The 14848-nt window shown below is 59.4% G+C and overlaps 1 protein-coding gene across 1 annotated transcript in view; it reads left to right on the forward strand.

The window, feature by feature from the left end:
• The first annotated feature begins 286 nt into the window (after positions 1-286).
• The window catches only part of CYTH4 (cytohesin 4), a 30569-nt gene continuing 16007 nt past the window's right edge, over positions 287-14848 (forward strand). The window contains exons 1-5 of the mRNA XM_084876823.1: positions 287-434; positions 9728-9810; positions 11502-11566; positions 13070-13136; positions 14590-14708. Coding sequence (XP_084732949.1) covers positions 416-434; positions 9728-9810; positions 11502-11566; positions 13070-13136; positions 14590-14708 — 353 coding nt within the window. The 5' untranslated portion in view covers positions 287-415. The remainder of the gene's footprint in view (positions 435-9727; positions 9811-11501; positions 11567-13069; positions 13137-14589; positions 14709-14848) is intronic.

A 14848-nucleotide genomic window follows, 5' to 3' on the forward strand; every position in this document is an offset into this window, starting at 1 on the left:
TGAGGGGGTTCCTGAGGGCATGCTCCCTGTCCCTGGAGAAGGCTCTGCCTTCCTGTGACCATCTTCGTGTGTGTGTGTGTGTGTGTGTGTGTGTGTGTGTGTGTGTCTTGCTTTTCCTCCCTACCCACCCGCCCCTTCGTCTCTTTGGCCTCTATCCCTCCTTTGCTCACACCCGAAATGCAGAGAGAGCCTGCTGCTTGAAACTCCGTTCTTTTAGGAAGCGCTACGTCAGGGGCCCACGCACAGCCCCTGCGAAGACAGGACTTCCTCCCCACACGGGCTGGGCGGGGCGGGGCGAGCAGCGGGAAGGGGCCTGCTGCGGCCGAGGTGACACATCTCTGCCTGCCCGGCCAGCAGCAGCGGGGCCAGCAGTTCGAGGAGCACCCACCGGCCACGGTTCCCGCGAGGCTTCGGAATGGATCTGTGCCACCCAGGTGAGCACTGGGGACGGCCTCTCTGGGCCTCGGTGTCCTCTCTGTAGAACGGGGACAATACACCTGTCTCGGGGTCCCGGCAGGAATGGGTGTGTGAGCAGCGGTAACACAGGTGGGAATGCAGAAGCTCAGCCCGTGGGCCGGGCTCAGGCCCGCTGCCAAGCTGGGCCCCGGGCGCCGGGAACACAGGCAGCAGAGCGGGCGTGTCCCTGCCCCCCGGAACTTACACTCCACAGGAGAGGCAGACAGGAAGTGCACTCGCGTCAGGTAGCAACCAGCGGAATGAAGGACAGGCCAGCAGGAGGAGGAGGATGGATGGGACAGGTAGCGGAGAGGCCCCCGGGCAGACCTGAAGGAGGACGGGGCAGACGGTGCACGGGCCCGGAGGTGGGGCTGAGAAAGGTGACCTGCTGGTCGCTGTGAGCCTGTCTGCGTGTACAAAGGCCCTGAGGCCCTCGTCTGGCCTTGGGAGGTGAGGGTGGCCTTCGAGAGCAGGGCCCCGCCTGGAGCCCCGGAGGGGCAGGACCAGGCAGCAGAGGACGGTGGCGGAGACCATCCCCAGGAAGCAGGACCCTGTGTCCGAGGGAAAGAGGAAGGGAGAGGGACGGGCTGCGTTTCGCCGGGACAGAGGAGCGGGGCCGATCCCTGCGCCCGCGTCTGCAGTGCCCGGCGCTGCCCGGACGTCCTGAAGGCCAGGACTGCAGAAGCTGCCCAGGGCCCCAGGCCCGGAGGTGCCACGCTGGCAGCAGCAGAACCCTTTCTGCAAAGAAATCCTAACATGAGGCAGCCTGAGCCCGCCCCCTGGGGCCCCTCACCCCACAGACAGGGAACCACAGGTCCATTTCAACAGCCCCAGTGACAGAGGGAGCAGAGGAGGCCTGAGCTGGGGAGAGGCCTCGGGTCACTCCCTGCCTCCTGCCTCCCGGCCGGTGGGCTCTCCCCACCTGGCTTCTCCCGGGGGCCAGGGAGGCAGGGCTCACGGACAGTCGGGGCTCAGGGAGCACATATCGGTAAGGTGACCAGACTTCCTGCTTTTGGAGGGACAGTCCTGATTTTTAACAATTTGTCCCGCGTCCCGCGGCGTTTTTAAACAGTCCCGATTTTTGGGGGACGCGGGAGAAATTGTTAAAATCGGGACTGTTTTAAAACACCACAGGACGTGGGACAAATTGTTAAAAATCGGGACTATCCCGCCAAAAGCGGGACGTCTGGTCACCTTAATATTGGGCAAGAGGAGACCAGTGAGGATCGGCGCCTGGCTCAGGGCCACCCGGCGGATGCAAGGGGCGGAGGAGACAGGGGCCCCCGCAGGCCTGTCTTTCCGTCATTATCGCTCTGTTCTTTGGGGTCCTCACCTGTGGAATGGAGAGGTTGTCCCCAGAATGCGAGGGCGGAAAAGTGCTCCCCAGAAGAAGCTGGCGGCCAGTAAGTGGCAGAATGGGGCCAGGCCTCTGAGCGAAGAGAGAGCCCAGGTTCCCTGGGGCTGGTGTGGGGGCGGGTCAGGGAGGCCAGGTCGCCGCTTTGCTTTAGGCCGGCCCAGGAGAGAAATGGATTCAACGGGGTCCACAGGAGCCGTCTGTTGGAAGATACGAGGTTTTCGTTGATTGCTTCTTCTGTTCTCTCATTCATCCTATACATGGTCCGCCCTGTGCTGTGCAATGCCGGGACAGCAGACCCTGCCGTGGTCCAGCCCAGGGGAGCGGCTGCTCTGCAATATGGGGGAGAAGGGAACATATCTGCAGGGCAATGACCCAGGACAGATGTGCAAATGGGCTTAGACCTGGCGCGTGGAAAGAAGCCGCTCTTTCCACATGAGCAGGGGAGATCTTGGAAGACTTCCTGGAGGAAGCAGAAGGAGAACGGGACAAGCATTCCTCTGTTGCTCAGACTGGGTCTTTTTTTTTTTTTTAATATATTTTATTGATTATTTACAGAGAGGAAGGGAGAGGGATAGAGTTAGAAACATCGATGAGAGAGAAACATTGATCAGCTGCCTCCTGCACACCCTCTACTGGGGATGTGCCCGCAACCAAGGTACCTGCCCTTGGCCGGAATCGAACCTGGGGCCTTTCCATCCACAGGCCAGCGCTCTATCCACTGAGCCAAACCGGTTAGGGCCAGACAGGGTCTTAATCACCCCACGGAGAGGTGACTACTCCTCTGAGCTCCAATTTGTCACCTAACGTGGCACCATCCTCCTTGCCTGCCTAAATTAAATGAGGACTTAGAGTCAGCCAGACCTGGCTCAGTTTCAACAGCTCTGTACCAAACCGCCAGGGGCTAGGATGGGCCTCAGTTTTCCCACCTGTACAATGGGCAGGTCAGTGGTATAGTTCCCCCAGGGCTGCCGTCCCTCTTCTAGCCATGGGTGTGTGACGTCAGAAGCAGGCCAGGCCCTCTTCCCTGGCGCCTGCCGGGAAGGTGAGGGCCCCAGGCAACAAACCCCAGCATGACCCGTGGCCGTGCCGGGAGGGGGCAGGGAGGCAGGTGCAGTTAAAAATAGAGCAGAGGCAGCTCCGTGGTGGGTAGGAAGCCACACGCTGCCGCTGCTCGGTGCTCACACCCGCGGGGCAGGCTGGGGCGGGAGCTCCCCCAGACAGCCCTCGGCCCAGCGGCCCTCCCACCGCCTCTCCGGAGCCCAAGCCGCTGCCCTCGGGCGCAGGACAGCACCTCCCTGTGCCCTGGAAAAGAGGAACCGGGCCAGCTGCCCTGGGAGCAGGGTGCAAGCAGAACGGGTTCTAAAATTACGCTGGGAAAGAGGAAGGACAAAGGGGAAGTGGGGAGGAGCGGGGCAGATGGCCGGGCGGCACCGGCCACAGGCGGCCGCCGGCGGGGGCAGAGGGCAGCCCCAGCGCGGGCCGGGTGTGGCCTCTGGGAGGTGTGAAAGGCAGAGCCAAGTGCGGAGTCAACAGAGCTCTTGGGGGTTGTTATTACCATGTTGGGCTTTTCGTGTTTTACTACTGTCTATTGTTATTATTATTATTGTTGTTGTTGTTGTTATTATTAAGAACCTACCCCTATGAGCCACACTAGTGCCTGAAACAAGCTTGGAATGAGAAGCAGACCCTCTCCGCCCATGTCCTTCTCACACTCCCCGTGCTCAGAGTCCTCAACTCTGAAGTGGGGGGGCGGCGGGGGAGAGAAACCCCCACTTTTTAACCAGTAGGTGAAGGGTCAGAAGGGCCTACGTACCACGTGGTGGGGCAGCTGTCTGGGGGCTGTCAGACTGTCCCGTGGGGTCCAATGCACGTGGCCGGATGCCCCCTGCTGGGTAAGGGGCCCCCCAACAGAGGGACAGTGGGCCCAGAGGACCCATGAATCCACCTGTCAGACCACAAAGGAGCCGAAGAGAGAGAGGCAAGCAGCCCCAGGCCCCCCCGAGCCGCCCACGCTCCCGGGAGAACCGCTTCCATCCGCGCCCGTGCCTCAGTGTCCCCGCTGCGTGCTGCTGGCTTTGCTTTATCTCTCACCCTAATGGGACAGGGGCTGGGACTGCAGGCTTTATTATCCTGCATCTGTCCCTGGTCTCAGTCGCTCAGCAGGGCCGGCATCCCCGAGTCAGAGGGCCCGGTGCGAGCATCTGAGGGGGTTCCGATGGTCTGAGTGTCGCTCTGGCTTCGAATGACTAACACCAGCGTCAAGGCCTCGGCGCGCCAGAGGGACCCGGGTGCGAATCGCGGCCCCACCACCTGCCAGCTGTGTCCCCGCGGGCAGGTCCCGAACCCCCTCTGAGCCTCCGGCGTCTTGTCTGCACAGTGAGATTAGAAACACCTGTGGCATTCTACCGCTGGAGGCAGCGGATGGGAAGAGCCTAGAGCAGCGGTCGGCAATCCGCGGCTCGCGAGCCACATGCGGCTCTTTGGCCCCTTGCGTGTGCTAACTCTACTTCTTCAAAATAGACTCACCCAGGTCGAAAACAGACTTCGGCACATGGGCCACGGAGTTTCAATCGCACTGTACATACGTGTGTGTGTGTGTGTGTGTGTGTGTGTGTGTGTGTGTGCCCGCACGTGGTATTTTGTGGAAGAGCCACACTCAAGGGGCCAAAGAGCCGCATGTGGCTCGCGAGCCGCGGTTTGCCGACCACCGGTCTAGAGCACACAGGGCCTGGCACATAGTAGGTGCGCAACTAGCACCCCTTTCCTTCACCAGCGGCGTGGCGAGGTTACGGAGCCACACGATCCCAGGCCTGCTGCAGGGAGCGGGAAGGAGGAGCACGGAGGCACCGAGGACCTGGAGAGGAAGGGGAGGCGCTCCTGCAGGGGGGAAGGGAGGTTATTCCAGGCTCGGGGAACAGCGCACGCAAAGGCCTCTGGGAAAGAGCACACGAGAGCGAGTGAAGGGCGGCCAGGGAGGCCTCAAGTCCAGGGCCGGGGGTGGGGCACGGAGTGTGGTGAGGTCGGGGCTGCACCAGCAGGACGGCTGGGCCCAGTAAGATTTGGAGTCTTTATCCTCAGGACAAGGGGACGCCACGGGAGGACGGGTTGGAAGGGCAGAGTGGAGGCAGGGGGCCATGAGGAGGCTCTGCATCGGCCAGACAGGAGCCGGTGGTCGGGTGGCGGGGGGAGAGGGGAAAGGGGAGGGGGCTCTGCAGACAAAGAAGATGGATGGGGCTTGGTGAGAGAGGAGACTGGAGGGTGAGAGGGAGGCGAGGGTCCAGGTGCCTCCTGGGGCCGTGGCCGGGGTATCTCAGGGACCATCCTAGAGCCCAGGGGACTCAGGAAGAATTGAGGGGAAATTCTAGGACTTCCATTTTGGTCCAAATGGCAAACAAGAAGACAGCCCGTGCCCGGAGGGGCAGCAGGGTCTGAAACCCAGGGAGCAGCTGGAGCGGAGGGGCTGTGTGTGTGGCTCTTTGGCCCAAGAGAGATGAGGGAAGCGAAGAGAAACAGTGGGGGAGGAGAAGGCAGCCTAGGCCCGGGTCTCAGGAGCCCATGGCCCCCCCTTGGCCTTCCACCGCGGGGACTGTGCATAGAAACACGAAGACCCAGGCTGGCCTCTCTCCAGCCCCTTGGGCATCCATGTGGCCTCCCCCAGGAGGGTTACCCCGGCCAGAGCCCTCCTCAAAACCCAGGCCCTCAGCCAACAGGAAAGCAACAGGAAGTAAACAAGCAAAACAAAGAGTCTGATCTGTCACCCACGGTCAACTAGGGGTGACTGGGGCTTTCCACGACAGCGCTCAGCCCCTCCCGCTCCCACAGGAGCTCCCCGCTGCCACGCCCTTGCTCCTGACTCCACACGAACGGCCCCTCGTGCCTTCCACCCCCACGTGTTCCCACGGCTACAGAATCCTGGGACGCAGTCTTGGGGACCTGCACACCAGGGTTCTGATCCCAGCACTGCCACTTCTTGGCTGTGTGACTTAGGGCAAGTCACTTGGCCTCTCTGAGCCTCGGTGTCTTACACTAACAAAGACCCACTTTGCAGAGTGGTCAGGATGAGTGACAAGTTATATGAAGCTACTGGCATGGAGTGGGTTTGAGGGCCGCCTCCCCCACCTCCTGGAAACCAGGAACTCCGGGCCTGCAGAGCTCAGAGTTGCCGACACAGAAAGGAAAACTCCCCAGTGAGTCACTAGGGGGTGGTAGTGGAGCTCCTCCTCCTCCTCCTCCTTCTCCTCCTCCTCCTCCTCCTCCTCCTCCTCCTCCGCCTCCTCGGTCCTGGATCTGTGTAGGTTACAGACTGGGGGACAAAGCACTCCTTAGCAGCCACTGGTGCAAAGGATAGTGCCCATCCAAGTAGGATATGGTCTCCAGGCTGACACCGCCGCTGCACCTTCAAGAGGCTCATTGCTCAGGCATCTGCCAGGCCAGCACACCCCCAGCAACTGGTGGGGGAACATGGAGAGGACCCGAGGCCACAGGCTCCGCCCACACTTCCTTTCCTGTAAAGAGGGTCCCTTGGTCTAATGTGATGTCATGCGGTGTCCTGTGTCAGAGGATCACACCCTCTGGGAGCCTGTTGGTGCCGAAGCTAGCCGAAGCTTTGTGGGCAGGAAAGGCCACACACACGCAGAACATGTGTGAATTCTGGTCAGGAGAGATTGCTGGTCTCTGCAGAAGAGATGGGACCCTGAGTGATCCACTAGCTGCCGAGTTGCCGGTTGGGTTTCTCAAGAAACAGCGGGTCGCTATTGCTCGCAAGCAGGCACGTCAGCAGCCTGGGAAGCCTGGGCGAGTGGGTCTACCCATAGTCCCTGCCCAGGCCACATGGCTACTTCATGCATGTGCCATCGTACCAGTGCTGGGCTGGCCAGAGACTGGCTGATGTCAACTGGCCAAGTCTCACTGTTCTGTGATGGGTGCATGCTGGGAACCATAAGCGTGCCCTATGTCTTCCCACTCCACGCCCACTCCCGCAGGCCATCGACCTGCCTCTTCCCCAGATGTCTCTGTTCCCAGCCTTCTAATCCTTCTTGTTAGCCGCCGACCAAGCAGTCAAGCTACTCTCCACTGCCCATGACTGCATGTGTGCTCTTACTTCCCAACACTTCTTTCCGCATGAGGAGGTTGACCAGGTGCCCCGCCCAAAGCCCTGCCCATTGGGCGGACTCCTCACCACTGTCTCCACAACCCCTTGGAGCAGGGCTCTCGTTCAATCGCTGTCCGGTTTGGACTTGTACCCAAACCCCGAGCCACACGTCCTGGAGCCCAGCTCAGGCGTCTCCCTCCTTTGTCAGGAGATCACGAGGGACCCGCCCATGCAGCCCTGGTGTGAGCTGAGGGACAAGCCTTGGTGCCGCAGCAGAGGATGGCATGGGGGTCTGGGCCACTCATCCAAGGGGCTGGTTAGAGTCTCCTGGTTCTGCTCATGCGTGCTGCTAGGTGAACCACTTCCAATGAATGGCTATTGGGCTCTCTTGACTTTACGACTTGAAGGGTCAGACCGATCCACCTTGGCTACTTGGCCGAGGGAACCCTGACCATATACTACACTTGCCACAGTGCTGCAAGACCCTTCCCTCTGCAGACACAGCCTTTTCTTCAGCCCATAGATTTGGGGTTTGATAGCTGGCTCAGGTCCAGAAATGAGGCAAGGGGTCTTGACATTTTGTGCTGTGGCTGCCCTATTGGAGGGACATATCCTTAGGCGAAGCAGCTGCATCTGGCTGAGGTAGTTTCCTGGGGAGGGACTCAGCATTGAGTGACCAGCAGGGTGATGCTTCTGAAGAAGAGAGCTGCATGGCACAGCCGAGCATCCATTATACACATGTTGGACCCTTACCATACGCCAGGTACTTGCTGGGTATTGAGCAAAATTCAGCTCTTTTCATCCTGACAACCACACTCTAGGTGGGGGTTAGGGTTCGTGATTCCCAGATCAGGACACGGCATTGGTTGAGTTTCAGGTTTGACTGCTGTTAGCAAAGAGACTCGGAATAACAGCAACAGACACATTCCCAGAACTGATTTCCCTCTCACTGAAAAGTCCACGTGGGTAGCTGCTGGTGAGGTGAATACGGTGACTTTTCTCCCCATGGTTGCCCAGGGCCCAGTCTCCTTCTAGCTTGCTGTCCTGCCATCTCAATACCCAGCTTCCATCTCAAAGTCCAAGATGGCCGCTCCATCAACAGGAGGGAGAAGTAGGGAAATGGAGGACTTGATATTCTCTGCATTCGTTCAGGAGAAGCAGTATCTGTCCTTGTAAAACCGTTAAGAAACGTGAGCAGGCACTTCCCAAAGCTAGGCCCTGACAGCCAGGCAGGAAGGGTTTGGAGAGGCAGATGGGACAAGGCATGTGATGGAGGAACTGCATCGGCAAAGGCAGGGGAGTAAGATGGAGAGTTAGATAGCAAAGGGCAGTGAGGAGCTGGCAGGCCGGACCGGCAGACTGTGGTGGAGAATGGTGGAGAGAAGGCTGGCTGGAGAGGCCAGGGAGACTGTGGAGGACCAGGATGAGGGCTTTTCCTTCCAGTAATGGGGAGTCTACACTGAGTGGCCAGATTATTATTATCTCTGAATGCATAATAATCTGGCCACTCAGTGTATATCCTATATAATAAAAGGCTAATATGCAAATTGTCCCCTCAACCAGGATTTCAACCAGCAGGCAGACCAGCCAACTGCCCTTGTCCCCTCCCCCTGGCCAGGCTGGCCAGACCCCACCCATGCACGAATTTATGCACCAGGGTATATATATACTGAGTGGCCAGATTATTATGTATTCAAAGATCATAATAATCTGGCCACTCAGAGTATGAAGATTTTGACCAGGAGAGTGTTTTGGATGGAACAGGAAGCACCACTAGGGAGTAGAAGCCAGCCAGCTGACCGGGTGTGGGAGTCATCCCAGCACCTTGCACAGAATTCTCACCAACACACACTCCGCTCCTTTAATTCATTTCCAGGTGAAGTGGGAAAAGCTTAGTAGCCATCCCAATCAATCCAAGGTCAGCCCTGGTTCAGCCATTCACCCCTGAAGGCCCTTAGCCAGGTCAGCTCACTGCTCTGAGCTTCAGATGTCCCCCAAAATCCAGTCGCCCCACCTCATATAGTAAGACCACCCTATTACAGGCTCATTTCCCAGCCTCCATTGCAGCTATGCATGGCCATGTGACTACATCTGGCCAATAGGGTGTGAAGCAAAATGGCAAAATGATACACTTCCTGGTTGTGCAAATAAATAAGCGAATAAATGAGAGGCATGTGGTTTACTAAAAGAGTAAACCGGTTTGGCTCAGTGGATAGAGCGTCGGCCTGTGGACTAAAAGGTCCCAGGTTCGATTCCGGTCAAGGGCATGTACCTTGATTGCGGGCACATCCCCAGTGGGGGGTGTGCAGGAGGCAGCTGATTGATGTTTCTCTCTCATCAATGTTTCTAACTCTCTATCCCTCTCTCTTCCTCTCTGTAAAAAATCAATAATATATATATATATTTTAGAGTAAACTAACGTTCAGGGGAAAAGGAATGGCTTCCGCTGGAATTTTGTTGAGTACCCGCATATCTGGCTCTTCCTAGCTGCTGAGGATGCTCAGTGAACAAAATAATGAGCGTAACAAATGCAGTAGAAAAGATGCGAGTACAAGAGATAACTTCAGGGCACCTGTACGGAAGGTAGAAGAAACAGGAAGCTGGGTCGGAGGGGAAGGCAGGGGAGGGGCTGACTTGGACAGAGTGGTCAGGGAAGGCCTCTCGGAGGTGGTGACATCAGAGCCCAGGCTTGCATGAAAGGGGCTAGCAGCTCATGGGTTTCCGGAGGGATGAGGGCCCTGAGAACTGGCTGGAGTGGCTGGAGCTGAGTGATGGGGGAAGGCAGTGAGTGGGGCAGTGACCACAGGGCCTTCTCTCTCCAGACCCAGCGGAGCTGAGCAGTGGGGAGGCCGAGGAGCTGCAGCGAATCAGATGGCACCGGAAGCAGCTTCTGGACGACATCCAGGTGACTGCACGCTCACAAATGTACACGTGAGCCACACACATGCACACTGACACACCCTTAGGCCCTGCTGTGCGTGGAGCCGGTGGGTTCAGCCAGTGCTGGTCCCCATCCTGAGCCTCCGCTTCACCCCCTCCTAACATGGGCATCTTAGGTCAACATAGTACCAGTCTGTGCCGGGCACTTGCCAAGTCCCCAGTTTTCCAAATGTTAGCACGCCTGGTTCCCAGCAGCCTCCGAGGCAGACTCTGGTTCTGCTCTTAGAATATGCTGGGCCCCGTGCTGCCCCGGGGCCTTTGCACGCACAGTCCCCTCTGCCCAGGATTCTCCCAAGCTCTCATCGTGGCTCCTCCTTGTTACGTCACTCTCGGCTCATGTGCCGTCTCCTCTTAGCAGCTACCACCCCCCCATCCGAACACGTCTACCTAATGCTGCAGGGCAGAAGGAAGGTGCACTCAGCAGGTGTTTTACTGAGCACCTACCCTGAGCCAGGCACTTTCTGTATCATGACTGTGACCATTACCTGCACAGTCATTTCATTCCCCTCGACCATCGTGATCCCAGCCTCACTAACTGAGCTCTGTGTACGTGGAGCTTGGGTCCGTCTTGCCCACCCCTGTATTTGCAGCCCAATTGTAGCCAGAGCATAGTAGGTGCTCAGTTAATACTGTGAGTGAGCCTCCTTCCCCCACCCCCACCCCTTGTTTGTGGGGAAGCCATTCAGTGACTCAACTGAGATCACGTAGACAGGAGCTGACTGGGCACAGATATGGGCTCCAGGCCCCATGCTGTCCTTGGGACTCAGAACAAGCCCCTGGGGCCACCCCATCCCACAGATCTCAGGGAAAGGGGGAGGGGGGCTGGGTGCCTTTTAGGGGCTCATGCTGCTGCCCTGCAGGGGAATGCTGGACAAGCTGCCACCTGTCCCTGTCTGCCCAGGGGTGGCAGTTGGCAGAGGCAGGGGTTCTCCGCTGACACTGTCGCCCCCTGCAGGGTCAAGACAGAACATGCTGGGGGGGGGGGGGTGGTCTGGGAAAGCAGAGGCTGAGTCAGACCTTAGTTGACCTGTCACCCCACCTCTCTACACAATGTCCTCTCTGCGAGCCCCATGGGGATGGCAAAGCCCTGAGAGGAGGGACAGCGTTGTCTGGTGCCTGGTGCACCCACAGTCCCTGGCACACAGCGGGCACCAGGTCAGGGGCAAGTGGCAGAGGAAGGAGATGGAGGAAAGCTGGAGAGGAGCTGGGCCCCTCCCAGGCGGGAATCTGTGCCTTCTGCCTGGGGACGGGGGCAGTGGGAGCCACGGAAGGAGTTTGAGCAGGGGCAGGGCAGGCACCTGTCTGCTACAGAGAGATGGCAACAGCCGGGTGGAGGAAGGCTGGCCGGTGGGCGTGGCCAGAGGGCAGGGGACTACAGCTGCAGAGGAGAGAGATGGGAAGGTGGAAGTAGGTTGGGGACTTGGGGACCGCACCCCCACGTCAGGAGAGGGTGGGGGAAAGAGTGCAAACGGAAGCTGTTAGGTTGGGGACTTGGAGGACAGGAGACATCGGGGAGATGGTCTGTCAGGAGGGAGCAATGTGGGGGTCACACTGGGTGGGAGTGGGGGAGGGTTGTGAAAGCCCTCTATCCCAGCTTCCACCCCCTGACTCTCCCTCCCTATCCTGCCCCTCTCCCCCCCTCCCCGACACCCGCAGAAGCTGAAGGATGAGATCGAAGATGTGTTTGCCCAAATCGACTGCTTCGAGACAACAGAGGAGAGGTGAGGTGTCGGCCAGGGGACCCCGGAAGTTGTCGAGGCATCGTCCTAAGGATGTCACACACCATGAAGGAGCTGGCCATGCCTGTCTGGCCCTGGGGGAGTGAGGGAGGGGGCCCTGGAGGAGGAGAAAGAGGAGGAAGAGGAGGAGGAAGAGGAGGGGGGAGGAGGGGAGGAGGAAGAGGAGGAAGAAAAGGAGAAAGAGAAGGAGGAGGAGGAGGAGGAGGAGGAGGAGGAGGAGGAGGAAGAGGAGGAGGAAGGGGGGAGGAAGAGGGGGAAGAAAAGGAGAAAGAGGAGGAGGAGGAGGAGGAAGAGGAGGAGGAAGGGGGGAGGAAGAGGAGGAAGAAAAGGAGAAAGAGGAGGAGGTGGAAGAGGAGGGGGGGAGGAAGAGGAGAAAGAGGAGGAAGAAAAGGAGAAAGAGGAGGAGGAGGAGGAGGAGGAGGAGGAGGAGGAGGAGGAAGAAGAGGCAGGACAGTGAGACAGGAGCAGGGCTGGCTGGTCCCTGCTTCCAGGCATCTCCCTCTCTTGAGAGACAAGCCTCCGACCCTCTCCACCCAAAGTCTCTTCCGACCCGCCCTGACCTACCCCTTGACCAATCACCGCCCAGGAGCATCCTGGGATGGACAGGGAAGCCAGAGCCTCAGGGGGAGGAGCCTGTGGCAGGTCAGGGGTTGGTCCACTCCACTCCACCCTCGGGGTGTGGGTCACCTTCCCCCTCCCCCCCACCGCTATGGGAAGACTCTATGGCTGTCACCTGGGGCTGGTCCCCTCCCCTCTCTGGGCCTCAGTTTTCCCACTTGCGAGGTGAGAAGGTTGATCCTGCCATAATCCCATAGGGCCCCGGTGTCCCAGGAAATCCCACCTGCCCCTGCCACCCCTTAGCTCTCTGCCGCCTCCACCTGCACCCGTCTAGCCCCACGCGCATGCACACAGACACTGCCATGCACACCCACGCCACCTGCCTCTAGGTTCCCTGCTCAGGGCTCAGGCCCCAACAATAACACAGGCCATTTCCAGAGCCCCGACCACCAGCTGCTCCAGCAGTGCTGGGAGCAGGTGTGGTGCTGCCCCATTTTACAGATGAGGAAACTGAGGTCCAGAGAGATGAGCACCTCTCCCTAAGTGGCTGGCCAGCCAGGGGTGAGGCCGATTTGCACCAAGAGGCTGGCTCCACCTGCGCTCTCACCCCCGCCCCCTCTCTGCCTCCCCATCATCCTGCCCGCACCCAAGCACGGGCCCCTCAGCTCCTCCCCAGAACTGGGTTCTCAAGGCCATGGCGCTGGGCCCAGTGGAGGAGGCTGCTGTGGCGGCTCCGGGAGGGCCAGACCCTGCATTTCTCACGCTCACAAGGCCTGTCCCCTCCCTCCCCCCGCCACCTGGAGGCCCCTCGGGAGTACGGGCTCTAGCTGAGGGGACGGGAGTCCTCGAGGTGTCTGAGGGCCCTTGGAGACTGGAAGGGGGTGCCCTGGGTCTTGGGGCAGCCACCTGACCCCTCTGTGTCCACAGCCGGATGGCCCAAAAGGAGAAGGAGCTCTGCATCGGGCGCAAGAAGTTCAACATGGACCCCGTGAAGGTAGGCGGCAGGAGGGGCTGGACTCCTGGGGCCAACATTCATAATGCCGCCTTGTTCCCCTCTGCTGACACAATGACCCATCCTACAGATGAGGAGACTGAGGCCAGCAGGGCTCAGCCACCTGTCCAGGCACGGCCGGGGGCTCTGTCACTGGGCACAGCAGCCCAGGCATGAGGTGGGAGCCAGGCGGTGGGGGGTCTGTGATGGCCATGGACCTGGGCTCCCCGGGCCCTAGGTCTGTGTCCTCCTCTGTGGGAGGGCATCAGACAGGGAGACCCTTAGATTCTGGGGCTCAGTCTCCAGACGTGCCTTTTAGACACGGGTGGGTGGGGGAGCCAGATCCAGGTGCAGGCACAGAGCACTGCGGGGTGCAGCTACCCTTTCCCCTCCCCCAGCCCTGCTACCCTCTCCCCTCCCCCACTCCGCCCCGGCCCTGCCCGAGGCTGTGGCTCCTTTCCTGTGGGAGCACAGACGGGAGGAAGCGCGCCTGACACAGGACGGATGGGTCAGGGCAGCCAGGGGACCTGGAAACTTACCGCTCCGGCTGCAAAGGCTGCCTCCCCTCCCGGTCACAGGCCCACAGCACCACCCACCCACCCGCTCCCAAGCCCCCCAAATTGGCCCCCTCTACCCCATACCAGGGACCACACACACACACACACACACACACACACACACTCACACACTCACACACACACACACACACACACTCACACGCCCCACCAGAGCACTGAGAAGGGCCACTCAGGGGCCCCCAGGACCCTCTGCCCAGCATTCAGAGCCCCCCACTCACTGCCCCCCATCTTCCAGAAACCTTTCACCAAAAGGAGCATGAAGGAACCACAGAAAACCAGGGGGCAAACTCCCCAATTCCTAAAATGAGGATGATACACTCCGAGTGCCTGAGTGGTGGGGAGAGACGTTTGTGATGGTGGTAAATTGGAAATGGTGCGGAAGGCGGGACACACTCACTCCATCTAGAAAGGGCGGGAAGCCACCGCCATGGCGACTGTCTGCCTCCGAGCGGCAGGACTTGGGCAACTTCTTCTTTGATGTTGTGTTTTCCTAATTCTCATACAATGGACATCGATGACTTGCAAGAAAACAAGTGAAACACTCTGTTTAAATAATGTGAACTTTTAGGGGACAAAAGGAATGGCAGAATCATTGAATCTTAAAATTTTAAGTCAATGGAATCACTGAAGCTCGTAGTCAGACTGAGGGGAGCCCTGGGGAGCACCTGGCATGAACCTGGTGCGTGGCAGACACACCATCTCTCCTTGCATGCCTCCAGGGATGGGGAGCTCACCACCTTACAAAGGCAGCTTCTGTTAAGGAGGGACACAGCGTCCCAGAACAGGCTGTGCCAGGGCCAGATGCCAGGCCACGGCGTGGGCCACGGGGGTCCTCCCTGCTCCCAGGCTGGCTGCTCATGCCCGTGTGCCACTTCCAGGGCATCCAGTACCTCACTGAGCACAAGCTGCTGACCTCCAGTGCCCAGGACATCGCCCAGTTCCTGTACAAGGGCGAGGGTCTCAACAAGACGGCCATCGGTACCTACCTGGGGGAGAGGTAAGGGGCGGGGCCTCAGGGAAGAGGCAGGGAACGGGGGTGTGCAGGTGTGTGCACGCAGGTTAGTGTACATGTGCATGTGCAGTGAGGGAGGGAGGGAATTATGTCAGGAAAGTGATAACGCCTGCAGCTCGAGGAGG

This window comes from Pipistrellus hanaki (assembly GCF_964339955.1).
Source record: "Pipistrellus hanaki genome assembly, chromosome: 3".
Lineage (NCBI taxonomy): Eukaryota > Metazoa > Chordata > Mammalia > Chiroptera > Vespertilionidae > Pipistrellus > Pipistrellus hanaki.